The sequence below is a fragment of the Adelges cooleyi genome, unplaced genomic scaffold (assembly GCF_023614345.1).
Source record: "Adelges cooleyi isolate 19-005CV unplaced genomic scaffold, UGA_ACOO_1.1 ACOO_flye_CR_arks_rails_tigmint_CR_PRNA_376, whole genome shotgun sequence".
NCBI classification, from domain to species: domain Eukaryota; kingdom Metazoa; phylum Arthropoda; class Insecta; order Hemiptera; family Adelgidae; genus Adelges; species Adelges cooleyi.
In genome coordinates, this window is record NW_026096053.1 from 2,785,148 (window position 1) to 2,805,359 (window position 20,212).

Consider the following 20,212-nt stretch of genomic DNA (forward strand, 5'->3'; position numbering starts at 1 on the left):
TATATATATAAAATCATAGCATGTTTTTTGTATTAGTGTGAAACAAAGCATTTTAATTAATAAGTTTTTATAATATTTATATAATCGTAAAACATATTTTAATGCTGAGATTATAATTGTATGTACATAACTTAATAAAATTAAAAAAACACTAGTAAAACTTTTTTTTTTGTATTTAAAAATATTTGAAATGTAATTAAAAGAAAAGATTGTGCAAAACTTTGTGGTAGATAGTCTTACTGGCATGTATAAAATTAGTAACGTTGTACATTATTATACGATAATAATATATAATCGGTGGGAAATATATTTATCTACTTAAGATTAAGTATCTTATCTAACTAACAAGTCGTGTTCTGTATATTACTTATTTACAAAAAAAAAACATTATAAAAACTTAATGAGATTTTAATAAAAAGAAAAATATAGGGGGAAAATGGATAGGAAAAAAGTAAATTATCAGAACCAAAAAAAAGTATAATGGAATGATCATTTACACGTTTGACAACACTGTAGTTGGTATTGACGCAAGTGACACATGTTCATCTGTTTCACATTTTTACAACTGTGTTTGTTTTGATCTTTACAGTCGTCTTCTAAAAAAATCAAACGTATTAATTGAGCACATAATTATCACATAGAACCACTATTTAGTTTTTATTCGAAATTAAACCCAAGGACAAAATGTTTTAAAAACTTACAACAACAATATCATGTTTATATTTTTAATGACCACAATAAATCTTAGTAAAAAAAAAATGTTATTAACCTAACCGAATTTAATAATTATATTCTTTATAGGGTTTAATGCAGTTTTAATGGCGTAGCTGCCGCAAAGGCAGATGCCCAAGCAAGCTTAAATTTTAAAACTTTAAATCGGGATAGGTCTCATTGCGGATGTAGGCATTGCAAAGAAATACAAAATACACAATATTTAATATATATTGATAATATTATTATTGTTCATATTATTTACTTGGGGGACAAGCCGAGCCCGTGCAAGTCTTCATAACAGGAGGCCTGGGTTGGTCTCGGCATGCAGTTCCGGCTGGTTTGTTAGTGCCAAACCAAACACATTGCAATATTCTATACCTTAAACCGTCTTTTTCGCAAGATGCCGTACACTAAAATATAAGATAAATCATTTTTATAAAAAACATTATACTTCGCATTAATGCAATTGCTACGAATAACAAAATCGAACGTTTTTTTTTTCATGATATTAAAACGATGACCTAAGTAAAACAGTGAATTTTAATTGAGTTATATATAGTTTATAATACAATATATACATAATACCCTTTTACACAAACCAAAGATTAATTTTCGTTTATACATAAAAAAAAAACATTGTTTTTCTAAAATTATCACCCATACACATACATATAAAATACCCACACTATGCCATCGATATTGACATATAATAGACATTATCAAAACAACTAACAAGTATGTATATAAGTAAGTAAACTTGAAAAAGTTTTAACAAACTGAGATTGACTGGTTTTTTTTCAAAATTATTATAATTCATAGTTATAATTTAAAGTAAATATTGTACAATATGTATGTATACTAACGTCTGTCCATTCTCCAACTTTCCAAGTGCCTTTGCATTGATCGTTGTAACACTCTTTTCGGTTCACCGGTTTTTCGATACCTTTACATGCTTCGTCTGATATAGTGGCTTCGTTTGAATTTTGACAGTAAACGTCTCGCCTTTGCATGGCTATGGAAATAAAAAAAAAATTCATAACCATGTATTATTGTGGTTTAGTTTGCAAGTCATCGGTTTGACGTTTACCAGTGTTCCATGTAAAACATCTGGATTCTTCACAAGGTCTCCATTCGGTCACTTTCCACTGTGGACAGTCGTCGGTTTGGCACTTTTGTATCGTCACCGGAGTCGGTAGACCTGCGTCTTCGCACAAGTTGTTGTCCACGCTTTGAGTCATGTTGTTAAGTTTAACCATACAGTGAGCGGCTCTCATCTGCAAACAAATACCGTTATCAACGCACTGTGTATACTTACATATAGACAAAATACAATAATAATCATTGTGTATTTCTTAAAAGTGTATGAAATTCTATTGTGTTTAAAATATACGAGACATGCCGCCTGCCATTGCGAAGTCGCTTACCTGGAATCCATTCCCTCCACAAGGAGGAGAGCACGTCGACCATTCGGTAATGATCCATTCGAATTTCACGCTTTTCCTATCGCCTAAAAAATGCACAACGTTTGTGAATCGATAAGCAGATACACACGTTACTTTTTATTAGAAAGTCTCAGAAATAGATTGGAATTTACCTTTACCAAGTAAAACGGCTTGACCTAGAGGGTCTTCGGTGGTAGTTACACTTCCTTTATGGTTGGTCGGTTCTTCCATAAACATTCTGTTCACTCTGGAGTTGCTTACCGAATTGCCGCCCTGAAACGGCCATAGAGCCTAAAAATTGTATTAGTGAGATTTGTCGTACGGATAGGTTAATGGTACGTACACCCACCCCGTGTTTAAGTAAATGATAAAAACAAAAACACAGTGTACTAGTTTTGCTAGGTGTTACAAAACGAATTAACAAACTAAGAAAGAACAATTACCAAACTAATACAGCCGTTACATGCAAATTACTTAATCGTAAAAATGTAAACAATGGTGGTTATAATGGATATAGTCAATTAGAAAATGAAATTAAAATATAATATTACACAAAAACACTTGGGTGCTTAGGTTTGGAAATAAATCAATAAACTATATATTAAATGGATTGTGCAGTTTTTTTTCACTGGGAAAAGGAACAATGCCAGAAGACGGTATTCTACGGTTATATTTTTCTTTCGATCTCACCTTGAGGTTAAAAAGAAGACTGTGGAGGTGAGGCAAGTTTCGTGAACTTCCGGAAGTAGTGGGTTTTGGGGAGTCGTCTAGAGCGTTTTTCTCGGATCCCTGTTCACAGACACAAATAATATTGGACTTGTACTGATCACATAAATACTACATACATAGCACAACACAAGTTATGTTTTGAAATTAGATTACTTTATTGTAATTGTAGTAGTGTGTACTGTACATAATATCTCACACAGTGGTACTTTTTTGAAAAAATATTTTAGGGAACATAAGTATGGTACATAGACGGGTTGAAGTCATATTATAATATATTATGGTTATAAAGCATTATGTATTCGAATAGGATAGTAGTTGTAATTAAGTATCACTTACTACTTGAGGGTTCGTTGAAGTCGTGCTTTGCGGTGTCGATTGCGTCGACTTTAGTTTTCCTTTGGATTTACGTTTTAACTCGCGGTTGTGTTCCCCTTTGATTCGCTCGTGGCTGATGTCGAACGTCGGATCTATACCTTGAGGGCTTGCGAACGACGGGCTTGCATCTTTTGAAAAAACCAATAATAAGATAACCATTAACCACATTAACTAATAACCTACAGCTTTGGCCATGTACAAAGTACAGTGTATAAATTTGGTAATCTGGTTGTAAAGAACGTCGCACTTACCCGTGTCTTGTTGGTTCATTGGCTTGTCTATTTCTTCAGAACTGGGAAACTCTCCAGGACGAGGCTTAATACTTATGTTCATAGTAGCTCGGACGTTGCCGGCTGAAAAGGTAACCGTACATCGATTTGTGAATTAATAATGTAATAACACTGCAATTATGTATGCAGTCTAGCAATGTTATAATCAATTCATGAGTAGCGGGGATCGTTATTCAAACGTCGTTAACCTACCGGTACAGGAATATGTTCCTCTGTCCGAATACGTGGTGGCGTGAATTTTCAACACTCCTTTTTTGGTGATCCTCACTTTTTTGCCGTTTTGCAACGTTTGACCGTCTTTGGTCCATTGGATTTTGGCCCTAAACAGATTATTGTTGCTTGTAATTTTTTTTTTATTTTCGACATTTTTTTCCTAACGGGAACTAAAAAAAATAGGCTTACCTATCGTACCTCTTTACCGGACACCGCATTTTCATTTCGACTCCTCTGTACACGGTGGCTTCTCCTCCCACTTTGAGCGTCACGTCTTCCTCCGGGCTGCCCTGCTCGTACTTCTGGGCCACGTCAGACACCATAATCGCCTCATGCACTGCACTACACGCGTTCGGATTGCACAATTTACTGTCCGGCGGCTTGTCGCCGGTACATTCCGAGTCGGGCTGGTTTATGATATGCCCGTGGGCGATTCGCTGCACGCATTCCACCACTCTAGTCTTGACGCCGCCGTTACACTTTTTACTACACTGTAACAGCAACAAAATACAATTATTATAAAAACCCGTTTGTGCCATAACCAGTGCTCCAATGAAAAAAACTACATTAGAATCGCCTGTACTCTTGTCTCCGTCATTATTATTAAGTAAATAACTAAGAGATAAATAATATTCGCTCTCTCCCTCTATATTTATGTCAAACAAATGTTGTAATTTGAAAAATTCCTTGACGTAGTAAATTATTTCTTATTTTTCTAATATTCAGATGTCGTCCCATCGACCCTCATCTATTTTAATTATTTTAAATTTGATGATATAATATTAGTACAGTATAGCACCATTGGAATCTAAACACGAGTCTAATCGTTTGAATAAAATTATTTACAGATTAATTTTAAATTAAAACAAAATAATTTTATGGATATTTTTAGTCATACAACAACAATGTATGTATCGTTGCTACAACGTATTTCGTGTACTAGTCACCAGCCAAAAAAACTCACTTTACATTAAGATTTGTGTTAATAGTTTTCTTTACTAAGTTTTACGTATAATATTATGACGATTAACCATTGACCACGTTCACTTGTTTTACTTTTATGAATTGAGCAACACAAAAATGCATAGAATTATCAAAGGTTTATACAGTGTCTGTACTTGGTTTCAAAATTGTTTCTAATCCCATTTTAACGATCACTGTAGGAGACTTGTAAAGAACGAGGTGGTCTACGACAACCGTTTGAATATTTTTAAAAAATAGTCAGAATTAAAAATATCTATGATACAAATTTAATCGATTTTTATAATCCAATTTCCGTGTAATGTTTTTAAAATAAAATGTTAATCGAAAATTGTTTACAAAAAGAGCTTTTGCGAAAATGTTTTGAAGATTATTTTTTAAAATAATGTTGTAATAACAAAAAATGTAAACAAGAGTAATTTAAAATTACGTTCAATTATACTTTAGACGTTGAGACCTAAAGCTACTATAAAATAAAATATAAATAACCCCCCCCCCCAAAAAAAAAAAAAAGTTGATATTTTGAAGAAAAATTTTTTTTCTTATTTTATACTACACAAATATAATTCAACGTTATAAAACTAATAATTTCGGTTCAAAAAAAAAGAAACAAAAAGCAATTGTCTTTCAGAGCCACAATAACAATGAAACACAATAAAACAAAATTATTTAAATTTTGGTGTTTTTTTTCTCGTTTTAGATGCCAAAGGGATTATTATTATTCGACTTTTACCTCATTATAAATCATAACTCATAAAACTATCGGTGGAATAATTTATAACAAATATGATAACGCTGTCGCTGTAATAAAACTGTGCGACTTTGACTGGTCCAATTACCATTGTGTAAATTGTAAAAAGATAACGATTTATTGGTCTCTATACGGGCTACGTTGGAAGCCGATTTTCATTAAAAAAATTCGCATTTTTCATAATGATTAAAACACAATTTGTTCACATGAAAAGTAACGAAAATTCGTAATGTTTGTCCAACACACATAACGGTCGACAGGTCGGTCGGATTTTGTTAATTCGCACTTTTCCCCTACCTTTGTCCATTCCGATGATCTCCATTCTGTCGGGCAATCGATCATGTTGCACTGTTTGCGGTCTGTCGGCACCGGCGTGGGACACATGTTGTTCGGCACGATGGCCGTGTTGCCCTCGGTCACCTCGTGTATGCAGTTGACTTCCCGCACTTGGAGCCCGATGCCGCAGCTGTGCGAACAAGGTTGAAACTCGCTGACGTTCCACCTGGGCGGACACGGTTGATCGTTGCAGGTCTGTGTCAGCACCTCGGGCTGATCGTCGCGCGAACACAAGTAGGGCGAGACGATTTTCTTGTCCTCCTCGCGGACGCAAAGCACCAGCGATTCTTGAACGCCTGCGAAACGACACCTGTGATGTATTCGATGACGATGATAATAATGGTATAATACAACGATCGTTTACCGGCAGCTAAAGAATATTTCAAACGACAATAATATAAAACCATGTAACACATTCGGTAGTAAAAGCCCAAAAAAGTTGACTACAAAAAAAAAAAAAAACGATGAAATTATAAAATAAAAACCTAGAAATGTACTACGGTCAAAGTGTAATTTCCCACTTGTTGTTTTTTTTTTAATGTTTTAGAAAATAAGTTTTGGCCATAAATGTTGTATACTATTTTTACTATAATAGAAAAATATAACTATACATACATACATAAGTATACTTGTTTTTGCTATGTACTGTATGGTTAATAAAATATTAGTTATTAATACATTTAGCTGTAAATTGCCTAAAACCAATTAATAATATTTCGGTGTCTGCCGCTACTTTAGCACACACAATTTATTTATTAACTCGGTTGTACAATATCATTTATAATATTATGCTCAGCCGCAAAGCACAGCGTTCGACTCTAGTTTAGAAACAACTGAAATTTACAAAACAATTATACTCATATTACCATAATATAATGCCTACCAATATTGTAAATAATATAGTATACTATCTTTGACAAACGCCCACACAGTAGTATTGTTACAGTAATTAATATTTTTTTATCGCCGAAAATAATTATAATAAAAAACATAACAATATTTTTTTATAATGATATTTATATAAATAAGCCATCAGCGAGTCTAACCTCCAAGACAAGAAGCACTGCAATGCGTAAAGCCCTCTCGTTTCCAAGAGTATGTTTTACCAAACGAACCGGGAGCGACTTTGGGCGGATTGAACTCCTCCGAGCTGGCGTCCGCGTACCCATCTCTTACTGATCTCTCGCTTTGGTCGAACCTTGAAAATAAAAAAAAATAAAAAAACAACGCTAAACGGAGTTGGCAAAATAAAAAAAAACCGGGTATATTTTGTTGAAGCCTAACAAATGTTCGGCGTTTACAAAAAAAATATGGGTTTTAGAGGGTTTTACTGGATTTATAAAACAAACAAAAAAGCTCCGGTTTATTTCCAACTAGTTAAGAACGAATTTCCTAATTAGATTTTGATTGTACATCAAATATGCTTACATTTTATTCGTCGGACAAGGCATGGCTAAGCACCGTTCCACCTCTGCCGGTTTAGGACCCGTGCACGCGTCATCCGTTAGCTTTGTCATGATCTGAGTGTAATCCAAATGAGCCTTGCAGTAGACCTTCCTGGTCCTGACCCCTTCGCCGCAAGTCACGCTACACGGACCCCAATTGTCCGATACGAACCTGCGCCGACAGCACTCAGATAAGTTATGTACAACGTGCATTAGAACGTATACCTAACAATATTATGTAGGCGTATACTTACATGGTGTGCGATGAAGTTTTCTGTTGGCCGACCAGCCGTTGAGCGTGGGCTAGTGAAAAACTTGTCGATTTCGTCGACCCTCCGGCGAAATCCGAGTCCGTCTCGAAGCTGTTGTCTCCTGTACATACGAGCAAAGCAAACAAACAAACTATCACGGTTAAAGAGACAACATACAAAACGGTGGTGGTGGTGGTGGTGGTGTTGCTTAAAGCAAACAAAACGGGGAACACGATAGCTGTCGTTGACAGTTAACTCGAGCTTAATAAGTCTGTGGAGTACATTAAACGGCGTATAATACAACTTTTCAGGCGCGGTAGTAGTTTGAAATAAAAACAAAAGCAATACAGCCAGTTGGGTTAAAAACGTTCTATATACAATATTGGCTTTAATATCGGCATGACTGATTCATGGTATTGCATTCAAAAGCCAATTTAGGGGAAGTCATGTCTTTTCTTATTGATCTTGTTTGAAAAAAGTATAAATACTCGAATATATTATACCGAAACTGTATTCGCCGATTTTTAACTTTTTTTTACTTGTATTAAGTTGAATGTCAAACATCGGTTTATCGTTGTTAGTAAAATAAAGACAGTTTTGAAATGCTTAATAAAAAATAATCCCAAAATGGATCAAACTGTGCGCTCATTTTTAATCTAATCGGGTTTATATTACCTTATACATAAATTATTATTAACAGGTTTGTCATTTCGGTCATGTTATTTTCTTATATTTTCTTCGTTATCAACGCCCCGAAAGGAAAGGCTTTACGCTACCATTCGCCCCGACTGGACTCGCTATTACTATTGTTTTTGATTAATTAACTTTTAATTTTGAAACGAATCTACGGTGAAATTGTTCGTCTCGTCCATTCAAATGGGTATGCTGAATAACGCCGGTCACTCGGTTTCTGTTGCCTTGGCGGTTGCCAAAATAATAAAGTGAAAAGCGTGTAGGCAATTCATTTGGAGGTCTCCGGACGAGATTTATGCAGGAAAACTGTACGCCGACAACGTACGTCATTGAATCGGATGGGTAGTACCGCACACAAATACATATATTATACTACATACACATACAACACAGACAGCAGCAGCTATGTGTACCTCCGTGTAAGACGGTTGAAATGAAAAGTGCCGTTCCCCAGGGGGGCATTGCCTAACAACGTGCGCAAGAGGATTTCGCCAAATATGTATACACACTAGGACGAGACCATTTATCTTTTTGTCGGGAAAGCTTCGGCCGGGCTTGCATTCAAACACAATGGGTTCGTCGCGAATAATAATAAGCGCGAAAAATTGTCGCACAACACACGTTTCAACGTCATTCCGGTACAGTTTAAGTATTGTATTATGACCTAGATACCGTGTTCCGTGTCATTATTACACTGCTGCATTTAACGGATACTCACGGAAACAAGCGGCGTTCGAAGTACAAGTCTGCGTTCTCCTCGGCTCGATCATCGGGTCGCAAGTCAAATACTTTTGCTTGGTCTTGCACGTGACGTTTCTTATTTGCAGACCTTGACCGCACGTGGCCGAACACTATAAGACCAAACACCAACAATACATCATGTTTGTCATTGTGTCGAAACAACAGCGTTTAACAACAAACATTAGTAAACGTTTACACGGGCGGTTTAAGTCGATTTTGCTCGATCAGAATTGGCTAAAACTATTTCAGTTCTAATAGTGATTCGAATTAGCTGTTAATTATTTACAGTTGAAGTTCGGTTGAAAGCCAACTCCGAAAGTTCAAAGAACACATGTAAAAGGATAACGATGTTAAAACTGAAATAGACTATAATATAGATAACTCAATTGGAATTGTTAAATAATTTTTCATTCCATAAATGTTTGTATTTGTATTTTATCTGAATTAATTGTGACTGAATTGGTCTTAATCCAAATTCCAGCTGATGAATTTTAAACTAATCCGAAATAGGAAAAACTATATAGATTATAGTTAATGAGCGTTTATGAGCTAACTAATTAAATTTAAATAAAGCTAAATCGTTTTAGGACACACATGTAGACGTAGACTAAATCAATTACAATTATTATAATTTATGGTTATAAAAACCCAATACATTTTTATTTGGAATAACCGAAAAAATAGGTCAATTAAATGTCCAGTTAAAGCAACTATACATTAATTGACCTATCTATATTTATAAATACATTCCAATCCAAGGCTTTACTTACTTTTGACCACTCGCCGGTCATCCATTCCGAGTAACAAGGTTGGTTATTACATTGTTCTTGCGTTTTAGGTTTGTGCCCGTGACACATGTGATGCCAGACCTAAAACATAAACAGTCGTTGTTTAAATTATTTATAATTTCACAATTTCTCATCTACCTAGAATATAGATGCGCACATTATATTTGCTTCTGTTAAGTATAAAATAATATATTTAATATCACCTTATCGATAATTAACATACTTAGTGGTTTAAATTAATAGTTATTTTGGTGTCCTTACTTGATTTTACAACAGACACGTTAACGACTGAGATCACATTTTTTGTGTTTATATGTTTATTTAAACACATTATAATATAAGTTATATTTCCAATGTTGTAAAGTTTTGCATTCGACGAACTCGATTATGATGTATTTACAAAAAATGGACAGTAAAAAAACGACAGTGTAATAATAATATTATTCTCAACGTTATTCCAAACGATTTTGAGTTAAACGATTCTCGCTTAACGACAAGGTCCTCGAAAACTGCCAAATGTTCTTTTTTTCACAATTACTTTAATATTCTTTGGTAATTCTTAATCATCTTTATTTCTCTTTTGGGTTTACTGTCTAGACTAAATAATCGTCATGGATGCGGGAACGCAGCAGGATCAATAACAAATCTGTCTGCGTGTCAGTATTGAGGAATTTAGGTAATTTGTGGTTTTCCATACCCGCCGAAAAACCAAACTTATATGTTTTTATACCAAAAACGATAATGAAGCCATAGTAATATTTTATTTCAAACCGATCATATCCAATTACGGATGTCACCCAGTTTTGTTCGTATTGCATTACTTTTTTTTTTTATTACCAGACGTTAAAATAATGATCGAGTTAAGAGGTTTAACTTTAAATAATACCCATAGATTACATTTATTTATTTGACTATATTGTATTTATATGATTTCGATAAAATAAAATAAAACTCAATAAAATAGAGAGCAAGCAAAAAAATAATCACGTCTGACGTAAAAGTTGCTTAAGGTTAAATTAGATTAAGCTCAAAATGTTTTAACAATACTCTTTTAACATACACTATAATTAATATCTCTTTTATTATTTTCACTTAAATCATTATTTTAATATTAAATATTTATTTAAGCGTTGTTGAGATTCCGTGTTTTGTTTTTTTTCAAAAACTTCCAAAGAATGTACTATAAGTATACTTTATAACTATAGCGATATTTTATTGTTAAAATTAAAATACCTATGATAAGCAAAATGAAATCAATTTTAAGTTTTTTTGTATTGGTACAAAAATGTAATTTGTTACTTGTGATTGAAAATCATGAAATTAATTTCATTTCTAATATAAGCAAACATTTTTTTTTTAAATGCTTGTATTTAAAAAAAAAGCCAGTACAGTTGGTTCGGGGCATAGTGGGGACGGAGAGGTCACAGGTCTACAGATTTTATTATAACTGAAAGTGATAAAATCACTTTTAAATTAACGCTTCGATGCGAATCTGTGGATAGTATGTTCAAACTAGTTATAGTGGTTTAGAAAATATCGTGGGACCAGCAATAATGTACTTAAAATGTAATATTTAGTCTTGTGCAGGGTGGACACGAATACGATAAGGGTTGATCGTCTGCCTATAAAAATGTATTGTCATAGTTACCCATTTATCGTAATTAACATTATAATGAAAATATTTTCATTACCCGTTGACTGTTGATTCACACACACATAGCAACCTAGAAACTGACTACGGCCAAAGTGTAAATTTACCCTAGTTTTGGGGTTTTTCTTTAATAAAAAAAAATTTGCTAACAGATTTTGAGAAAATTGTATATGTTATAGTTCCATTTTAGATCTACCTTAGGTCTAATTTTCAGATCTAAATCTCTAAAAATTTGCTTGAAAAAGTGAAATAAAGAAAAAAATTCTAACCCTTCTAAGGGAAAGGGTTCATGATATTTTTTTGTTTGTTAATGTTTATCGATAGTACTATGTTTGAAGAACAATTCATATAAATTTGGAACATTTTCAACTATTTTTAAAAAAGTTATAGAGCATCGTGATTTTAAGTTGAAAAATTTGTAAATTTTTTAGGTGTTTTTCTCGATTTTGATGGGGAAGCGGTGACTTTTTTTAATTTTTGGACTGTTGATGTATCTTCCGGGTATGATTTCTGATCTATAGAGTTGCTACACGAAGAAATCGGTTCAGCGGTTTACGAGATATCGTGGGTCCACACAAAAAAAAAAAAAATAGGTAAAAATATAAACATCTTTGTAAAAACAATACCTTCTCAGCTCCGCATCGAAGCTAAAAGTGTACGTTGTTTGCTTAATATATTTTAAATAATATGTTCACCTTAATTATCATCAAACCATATGAATCACTTAAAAAAAACAATAAAAAAAAGTGCAAAATTTTTCCTTCGGGCCGGATTTGAACCAGCGGCCTATGGATATCTGTGTTACAACGACCACTACAGTCCACCGCTCTACCAACTGAGCTACCGAAGGTTGCTCTACAACTGTTATTTTTACTAGATTAAAGTGACTTTATCGATTACTTAGCGAAACCGATCGGTTAGTATTAGAAACATATTTTCCTACTCTATTCTACTTTGTTATAGTAGTTATATAGTTAAAATAGTTTGATTTGAATGTTCAAACATAATTGTTAACTAGATTTTCAACATTTTAAATTATAATTATATTTTAAGTTTAATAAGTAAAACGTTTCCCATATGGAAAACAATTATGGACACTCACTTATCTAATTAAATATTATTATCGTGCGGATTTCCTGCATTAATTAATCTTGGATTATAATAATATATTGATTGTCGTTTTCAGCAAAAAAATTGTTTCCTTCGGGCCGGATTTGAACCAGCGGCCTATGGATATCTGTGAATTTGTTTCCACTACAGTCCACCGCTCTACCAACTGAGCTACCGAAGGTTGATATCAGTTTCTATTGCAATTTAGTCATTTAAATCGGTTTGACTTTTACTTTTACCATGGTCAATCGACCCGACCGAATTACATTCACACTCGGTTTTACATGTAAGTACAAAGCAGACCTTTCACTCGGACAGGCGACTGAGACTACCGATGAAGTGCACTTTGGAAAGTCTATGCAAAACTCCTGGATTCAGGCTTTGGCTCTCGTTTAATATTTAATATTATTTTATAAATCATTGGACATCATTTTATGGGATGGTCAAAAGATGCAACGATAATAAAAACGATAAAATATATTTTAAGTCGACCTATAGTTGCCATTGACTTGATACGTAGGTACACATCGAAAAGAGGCGCTGCATACAACTAATACAAAACTATTTAATGCCAAATAATTAATAAAAAATACAAAGGTACCATATGCCATATGGGAAAAAAATACTCTAGACTGTGTATTGTTATGAGCATAGTATTAGTTGAATAAACCAAATGAGATTACCCAACTAACACATCCGTTTTAGATGAGCAAAAACTTATTTTTTTATACAAAAATGTATTTTTAACTCAACCGGCGCCGTGATTTTATAGTCGTGTGGTAGTATATATTTTGTGTGCTTGAAGTTATATTACATAAAACATCTAGAAAAAAAAATGCTTTGTATAACACCTCGGTTTAATAATAATGTCAAGCGTACTTTGAGGGGTGAACACAATTGTATTATTATGCGAAAAACGTTTAATCCCCCATACATGACAAAAAGTATTACAGTCGAAAGACAATAATCCAAAACAAAGGATAATGCCTAAGCAATAAAAATTATATTTCTTGGGGGGTTGCAATGTTTGTGATTTTCATACATGCACGTTTTGTATGAAATCGTTTTTCGCCTATAGTATCGTTGTAAAATGTTTCCAAGGAAAAGTGGTTAACACATTTTCCACTGTATTGTAATATTATTATTATTATGTTGTCGCGGTTTATGTATTGTACTTTGAAATTGCCTCGGTAACGTTTCTTGACAAGCGGTTACTGAATGTTTATTCTTTCTATTTTTATGTAAATGTCAAATTCAATAACTGTCCCGACCAAATTTCGCCAACCTATATTGGCTGTACTGTGCCTAGTTATATTTGGCCGGGTAGACTCTATATTATCGGTATGCGGTGTAGATGTTCAAGAGTTCAAGAAATGGTCTAATGATTAGCACATAATACTATGACAAAAATGATTGTGAACGTATCGGTCATCCGAGTTTTGCAAACTAAACGAAACGGCCGTTAAAAAGCTTAACGTCGGGAAATTAATTAGCTTTTGTTGTTTTGGTGGAGAATAACAATTGTTCTAGTGTAGGCAGTTGAACAATGACTTGAACCCGGAAAAGCTGAAATAGTAGAGCGCAGGACAAAGGGACGTGACAGAATACTCTTGTTTATACAAACATAAAAAAAATAAAATAAGAATTCGGCGTGTTGACACAATAATGCTATTGCAGAGGCGGTTATAAAAAAAAAAAATAGCGTATATATATATATGTATACAGAACGGACCGCATTAGCAGTGTCTGGGATTTAAAAGGATCAGGCTCGGTTATAATTCTCGGAGGACGTGAGTGAAGTGAGAACAAAAAAAAAACATTTACTTTGCCGGTCCCGACGCCGGATAACGCCCGCCTAGGCAAACAGACTTACACCAGTGCTATATCGGCTTGCCAACGTATTTCGCCGTCTTAATATTATGACTATAATAGTGACGTTATCGCTTCGGGGCGACGGCGAAAGTCGGTTGTCGGGCTTAAAAGACTTAACACTGGGAACGTTTACCAACGCCTTCGGTAGCTCAGTTGGTAGAGCGGTGGACTGTAGTGGAGAATAAAATCACAGATATCCATAGGTCGCTGGTTCAAATCCGGCCCGAAGGACAACGAATTTTTTTTTTGTTCAACTTAGTGCCACACAATTATTAAAATGTGTTGATTTTTGATTTTTTTCGAATTTTTACCACCCGTCGAACAGCCATGAAAATGTTTAACGTCTTACGGTAGCAATTCCAATAGGTCTGTCGCCGATTTGGATTCCGGTGTGGGGGGCACGTCTAGTGTTTTAAATTGAAATCAATTTGATAACATATTGTAATGTAAAATAAAAAATAAAAAACATTACCTTCTCGGCTAAAAATCGAACTAAACTTTAAAAAAAAAAAAACCCGTTACTATTATATTCAACAATGGTTGTAGGGGCGAAAACGGAGGGGGGGGGTAGCAAAATAAAGTAGAACTATGGACTACACGGGTATTGGCCGAATGTATAATAAAAGTGTGAAATATTGGACGAATAGGGCGGCAAAGACGGTAGAAGAGAAGGCGCTGAGTTGGCGCGTAAGCGGGAGAAGGCATTTTTGGCGAGGTGTCGCTGTCGTTATAACTGTTTTGTCGATGGTTTATTTTTCGTCGTAACGGCCGAAAACTTTGCCAATTTACCAGTGTCCTCTGGTAAGAGATGTTTTTTTTTTTTGAGAAAAAAAAGCGCCGCTTTACACGTTTTGCGCGTTAAAACAGGTCTGACCTTTATCGTATTATTATTACAGTCAGGCCTACTGCTGTATTATTGTACATAACGTACAGCCCCGTTATTTTCTTTGGCGCGTTATTTATTTTTTTGTTTTACCACTCTTCCTGTGCCCCGTGTACAATGGCAAACCACACGCGTCGGTAAAAAAAAATGTCTTAATTTAATTTCTAACCTTTGTTCTTGGCCGTAAGCACTCCACCGGTGAGAGCAAAGGCCGGAAACCCAACGACGGGCGCACGTATTGACACTTGACACGCTATCGTGTGTAGTGTTCGTTTGTTTTTAATCAAGTTAAATCGTTTGCGTTAAATTTGTATGTACATTATTATAGTGCCCACGTATCAGACAGACACGACAGTAGGTAGGTATAACCGTATCGTAGGTACTCGGGGAATATAGAGAAGTCGCGCAATAACCGCCATTTCCACTTTAAACCGTTTAGGGCCTGTATTGTATCGACCTTAATAATATTATTCTAAATTAACGAATCGCGCCGACAGCTACAATTCCCCGAAGTGTGTTTTGCGGGTAAAACGATTTTGTTTTTCTTTTACCTTTTCCGTTGTAAAGTGTACACCGTTTGGCCGAGGGTGGAAAGAAAGGATAAACCATTTTTTTAGCGTTTTGATCCGGTCAAGTGCGATTTTACTCGGCAAACAAGTGCCCGTACGCGTATTAAAACGTTCGACTAGAAGCCCATCGTGTGTTGTACTATAGTATAATATTATAATGTATAGGTCAACACTAATAATTATTATTACCGTCGTGTCCCGCGAGATTTCACTCCCGAGTCGGGTACTCAAGTTGTACATCAGCTTACATTCATCGATGAAACACACTCACATCCGATTCGACGTTTATGGGTTATTTTTTTTCCACCTATCGAATTACCTATAAAACATAACGTGACTTCGGGTCGTTAGTGAATCCGCATCACACGTGCACTCGTATAATATGATAGGTTTGCGTCGGCACCGTGTGATTTATAATGTTATTTTAACTTTAATTCAATTTCGATAAAACTCGCAGCCGGCGATTTGTCTTCGACGTATAGACATGTGAGGACACGTGAGTGGCGTTTATGTATTTATCAGTCCGCTACTCAAATGCAGCCGAAAGTTCGGGCGATTTGCACTTAATCCATTTCGGTCCTAAACCCCACGAGAACTTCTCTGTACCCGCACCGACCACTAATAGTTAAGGCAAGACAAATCTAACCGGCCGAATGTCATCAATCATCACTTATAATAAGTATATTTAGAATAAGATTTGTATATTTGTAATATAAGTTATATATAGGCCATATTTAAACGAAAAATTGTTGTTTGACCAAGTCCATTCATTTGTCGGTCAATTTCCATAAGCAGCAAGATCTTATTGTTGCCTGACAAAATTACGCCTACTAAGAATGATCAGACTTCCATTCTGTAAAGAATTTCAAGTTCTTTGCCGAATTTATTTTGAAAATTTAGTTTCCTGTAATTAAACAAATTAAGTTTGAACATTTTTTTAATAACAAAAAACAATGTTTTTACATTCAAAAAAAGCAAAAGTATGTTTCCGAAATTTTTTTAAAAAGTATCCAAAGAACTCATATTTCTTTACAGATTTGAAATCTAACTATTTTAAGTAGTTGAAATTCTGACAGGCTTTGGTCTTAACGTCAAAAAAACCGACTGCTTTCAATACACTTAGTAAATTATTTAGATCTAACTTATTAAAAATATTTTAAGTATAATATTATTAAATTGTAAACCTTAACCAGTATCAAATCCAATCCTCTGGCCGCTGCCCATAACTAGTTTTATAATTTTATAACCGTTTATATCATTTTTTTTTTTTTAGTTTTTATTGAAGTAATGAAAATAACGGCTAGTTCATTTTAAATCAGTTTTCTTAACAAGTTGATCAGTATTAAAATGCTAACTATATATTTAAAAGTTAAATTATTCATCAACCTACTCCATAATGAAATATAGGTCGAGTATTTGGTCTTTATATTTCGCAACGAAATATAGCGTGGTTAAAGGTTTTTTGAGTTAAAGGCTTGAAAATTAAAAAAAAAAAGGATATCGAGAGGTACTAATGGGAATTTTTTTTAAACAACTTAGCGAATCAAACGTTAACAGCTATATTAATACAAATACAATCGATCAGTACCTACGTACATTATAAGTGTGGCATGAAGTTGAAGAGTGATGTCGAATTTAACGTTAGTTAAAAAAAACCACCCCGCGGCTTTTTCAGAACAATGGCGACGGCGAAGAAGCAATTTGAATTAATTGATCGCCGTGGCGGTACCTACTCGAGTGGCGAAGGGATAGGTACATAATAATATTATTATCAATCAACATTATTATTATAATTGTGTGTCTGTTGGAAAAGTTTCGAGTTGTTTGTAAATATGATTATCGACAAATTACACAACAAGGCAATATTTCTAATTAATAGCCACCGCGGAAAGGCAACCCTCTTCCCGGACGGTGCGGTAACATTGTACGGGTACGTTTTATACATATGTGGTATATTGTGTGTATAATAATAATTTATAGTACTGTACTGTGCCCAAGCTTAACCGTAATGCGGTAGTCTGATAATTTTTATTCGAGTACCAGCTGAGAAACAATTCCGGGAAGTCATTAACGACGACGAGAGCTGTTGATAAACTTAACGGTTTCGAACCTGTAAATATTTATTATTGCCGTACATATTATTAGGTTCAAAGCCAGTAATACCGCAAATTGACTGTCTGTAGATTGTTTTAAGACCTATGCCCAAGTATTTAATAAAAAAAAAGGCAAGTGATATAGTTATTGAGTCTTCCTTTTAAAATTAACAACATGGAACTTTAGTACAAGTGCTTTACAAGTTAAAAAAAAAAGTTAGTAGTAACAATCGATTATGTTTAAACGTTACAAAAAAATATATATATAGTTTGACCAGGTCCGTTTATTTGTATTGTGCAAAAACAACAGTTTTATTTTAAAACTTTCTTGTAAATAAATAACGTTTTTTCAATCCACGTCTTGTAACGTCACTAAAACAGTTAACACGTTTACACGCAGTTATTAATTCACGTTAGCTTAATGCGATTCGAGTGCATATAAACACATTATGAACGCATATTAGTATTAAATCTAATTCCAAGATTAATAATATTGTGTATACTACCCAATTAATTCTAATGTGAATTAACGACTGCGTGTGAACGCGGTAACTATTTTAGTGACGTTACACGAGTGTATTGAAATTTGGTAATTATAATAATAATTGTAGTTGTATTAAAATTTCTCTGCGAATAAAGTTTTTGTGTATTACATGTTCTTTACATTTGATTGTTTTACTTATTTTACACATAACTGAATGAGGACTGACTTAGACCCAAAACCCGTCTACTAGAGAAATTACAAAGAAAAATAAATAAATTAGATATTTAAGTCTAAATTTTACCAACATCAACAGCTTAACATACCTATACTAACAACCACTGTGCTATCATCAAATCTCAACCATTGCCATTATGAATATAATTTAATACTCGAATTTTTAACGTATAAGTAGCATACAGAATACCTATAATTTTACGCCGAGAGAACAATGATAAAATTGTACAAAATAACTCTTAGGTCAGTCAATCAAACGTTTTTTTTTTATTGTGAAAATAAGATGGCGATAAAAATATGAGTAATACAAATTAATTTAAGTAATTTATATATATATATATATATTTTTAGTAACATGGTGTGTAACGAGAACCACTGTTATAGAAGATTACGACTTTAACGTGAATATGGATTTATATTTTAGCGATGCCATACAATTTTATTGATTGATGCACACAAGCTATCAATAAATACATGTTGAATATACTTCATCACAATATTCTCGCAAAATAAAGTCTTGTTAAGTTTTAAACTGTCTAACGTGGTGCAAGACGTATATTATACAACAGTCCCCGCTAAGTGCTGTGAATCGCTTTGTATAGTAGTGTATTATCGTTTACCTATACACCGGCTATAGACGCGCTGAAAAATTGGGATTTTTCACTATACATACAGACCATTAAGAAAGTAGAGCAACGCTTACTTAGCAAAAAACCATTCATCGCAGTGGCCGGGCTATCAGCGCCATCAATTCGTTAACGACCGCCGTGGGAGCGTGCCTATAAAAATTTTGGCCGGACTACCGCACCGGTCGTACGATTTTTGAAAACATTGGCTAATGGTCGTAGGTGGGTACACCTTCCGTGTTCGCATCGGCTCCGATTCACTACTTAATAATGATTACCTCTATAATATAATAAATAATATAGCTTTTTCGACTATAGGATGCATTTAAAGTTTAAACCGTACGAACTGTCGAGTTATTCGCACTGAAGATGTTACCGGCCATATTAAAATGTCGCAGTCAATTAAGTATTCAGTCTATTGACGCCTACGCCCTACTTTAGGCCGGTCTGAAATAAAATGGAAATATACGGGTTTTTTTTATTGAAAAATATCCAAGATTCGAAATAGACAAATATTAGGTACTAAATGCCAAATATTTATTTAGTAAAACTTATACATTAAAATTAAAAAAACTTAAGAATGTTAGAATTTCTAATTGATTTCATCTGTGATAAGCGATATCATGAATTTATCTATGGCTCTGAATGTATCTTTGGAGAATTGCTTTGGCCGGAACCATGACTGTATTTTAGTATAGAAAAGATAAATGAGTGAAGCCGCAGATCCAAAAAGTCTAATAGGTTTTAGTCGGCAATAGAACATTGGATTTATTTTTTTATTTAATGCTCAGCACTTGTCATCGATAAATAACCCGGTCGTTATACTTTAAACGTGTTTTTCATGTTTATATTTAATTGTTTTTTTTTATTATTTGCTTTTTTATTGTTACTCAACTCTCGATTACTATAATTTTCTTTTGTATTAAAAAAAACCTACCCTC

The 20,212-nt window shown here is 34.0% G+C and overlaps 1 protein-coding gene and 3 non-coding genes across 9 annotated transcripts in view; 1 reads left to right on the plus strand and 3 right to left on the minus strand.

Moving 5' to 3' along the window:
- The window catches only part of LOC126840789 (ADAMTS-like protein 1), a 204,442-nt gene continuing 184,230 nt past the window's right edge, over positions 1-20,212 (minus strand). The window contains exons 9-25 of one of the 6 annotated variants that reach the window (XM_050576729.1): positions 9,732-9,830; positions 8,939-9,071; positions 7,531-7,648; positions 7,260-7,448; positions 6,878-7,029; positions 5,793-6,127; positions 3,962-4,254; positions 3,743-3,870; positions 3,512-3,613; positions 3,222-3,388; positions 2,847-2,945; positions 2,309-2,447; positions 2,139-2,221; positions 1,802-1,988; positions 1,578-1,726; positions 977-1,124; positions 1-596 (exon numbers count right to left, since the gene is read on the minus strand). In XM_050576729.1, the coding sequence (XP_050432686.1) occupies positions 490-596; positions 977-1,124; positions 1,578-1,726; positions 1,802-1,988; positions 2,139-2,221; positions 2,309-2,447; positions 2,847-2,945; positions 3,222-3,388; positions 3,512-3,613; positions 3,743-3,870; positions 3,962-4,254; positions 5,793-6,127; positions 6,878-7,029; positions 7,260-7,448; positions 7,531-7,648; positions 8,939-9,071; positions 9,732-9,830 (2,628 nt within the window). In that variant the 3' untranslated portion in view covers positions 1-489. Of the gene's footprint in view, positions 597-976; positions 1,125-1,577; positions 1,727-1,801; positions 1,989-2,138; positions 2,222-2,308; positions 2,448-2,846; positions 2,946-3,221; positions 3,389-3,511; positions 3,614-3,742; positions 3,871-3,952; positions 4,255-5,792; positions 6,128-6,877; positions 7,030-7,259; positions 7,449-7,530; positions 7,649-8,938; positions 9,072-9,731; positions 9,831-20,212 lie in introns of all 6 variants that reach the window. The other 5 variants (XM_050576731.1, XM_050576730.1, XM_050576728.1 and 2 more) reach the window with 5 other exon arrangements.
- Positions 12,159-12,250, minus strand: Trnay-gua (transfer RNA tyrosine (anticodon GUA)). Its single transcript is given in 2 exon segments — positions 12,159-12,194; positions 12,214-12,250. It is a non-coding gene; the product is annotated as a tRNA-Tyr (tRNA).
- Positions 12,600-12,691, minus strand: Trnay-gua (transfer RNA tyrosine (anticodon GUA)). The gene is given in 2 exon segments: positions 12,600-12,635; positions 12,655-12,691. It is a non-coding gene; the product is annotated as a tRNA-Tyr (tRNA).
- Trnay-gua (transfer RNA tyrosine (anticodon GUA)) lies at positions 14,521-14,613 on the plus strand. Its single transcript has 2 exons — positions 14,521-14,557; positions 14,578-14,613. It is a non-coding gene; the product is annotated as a tRNA-Tyr (tRNA).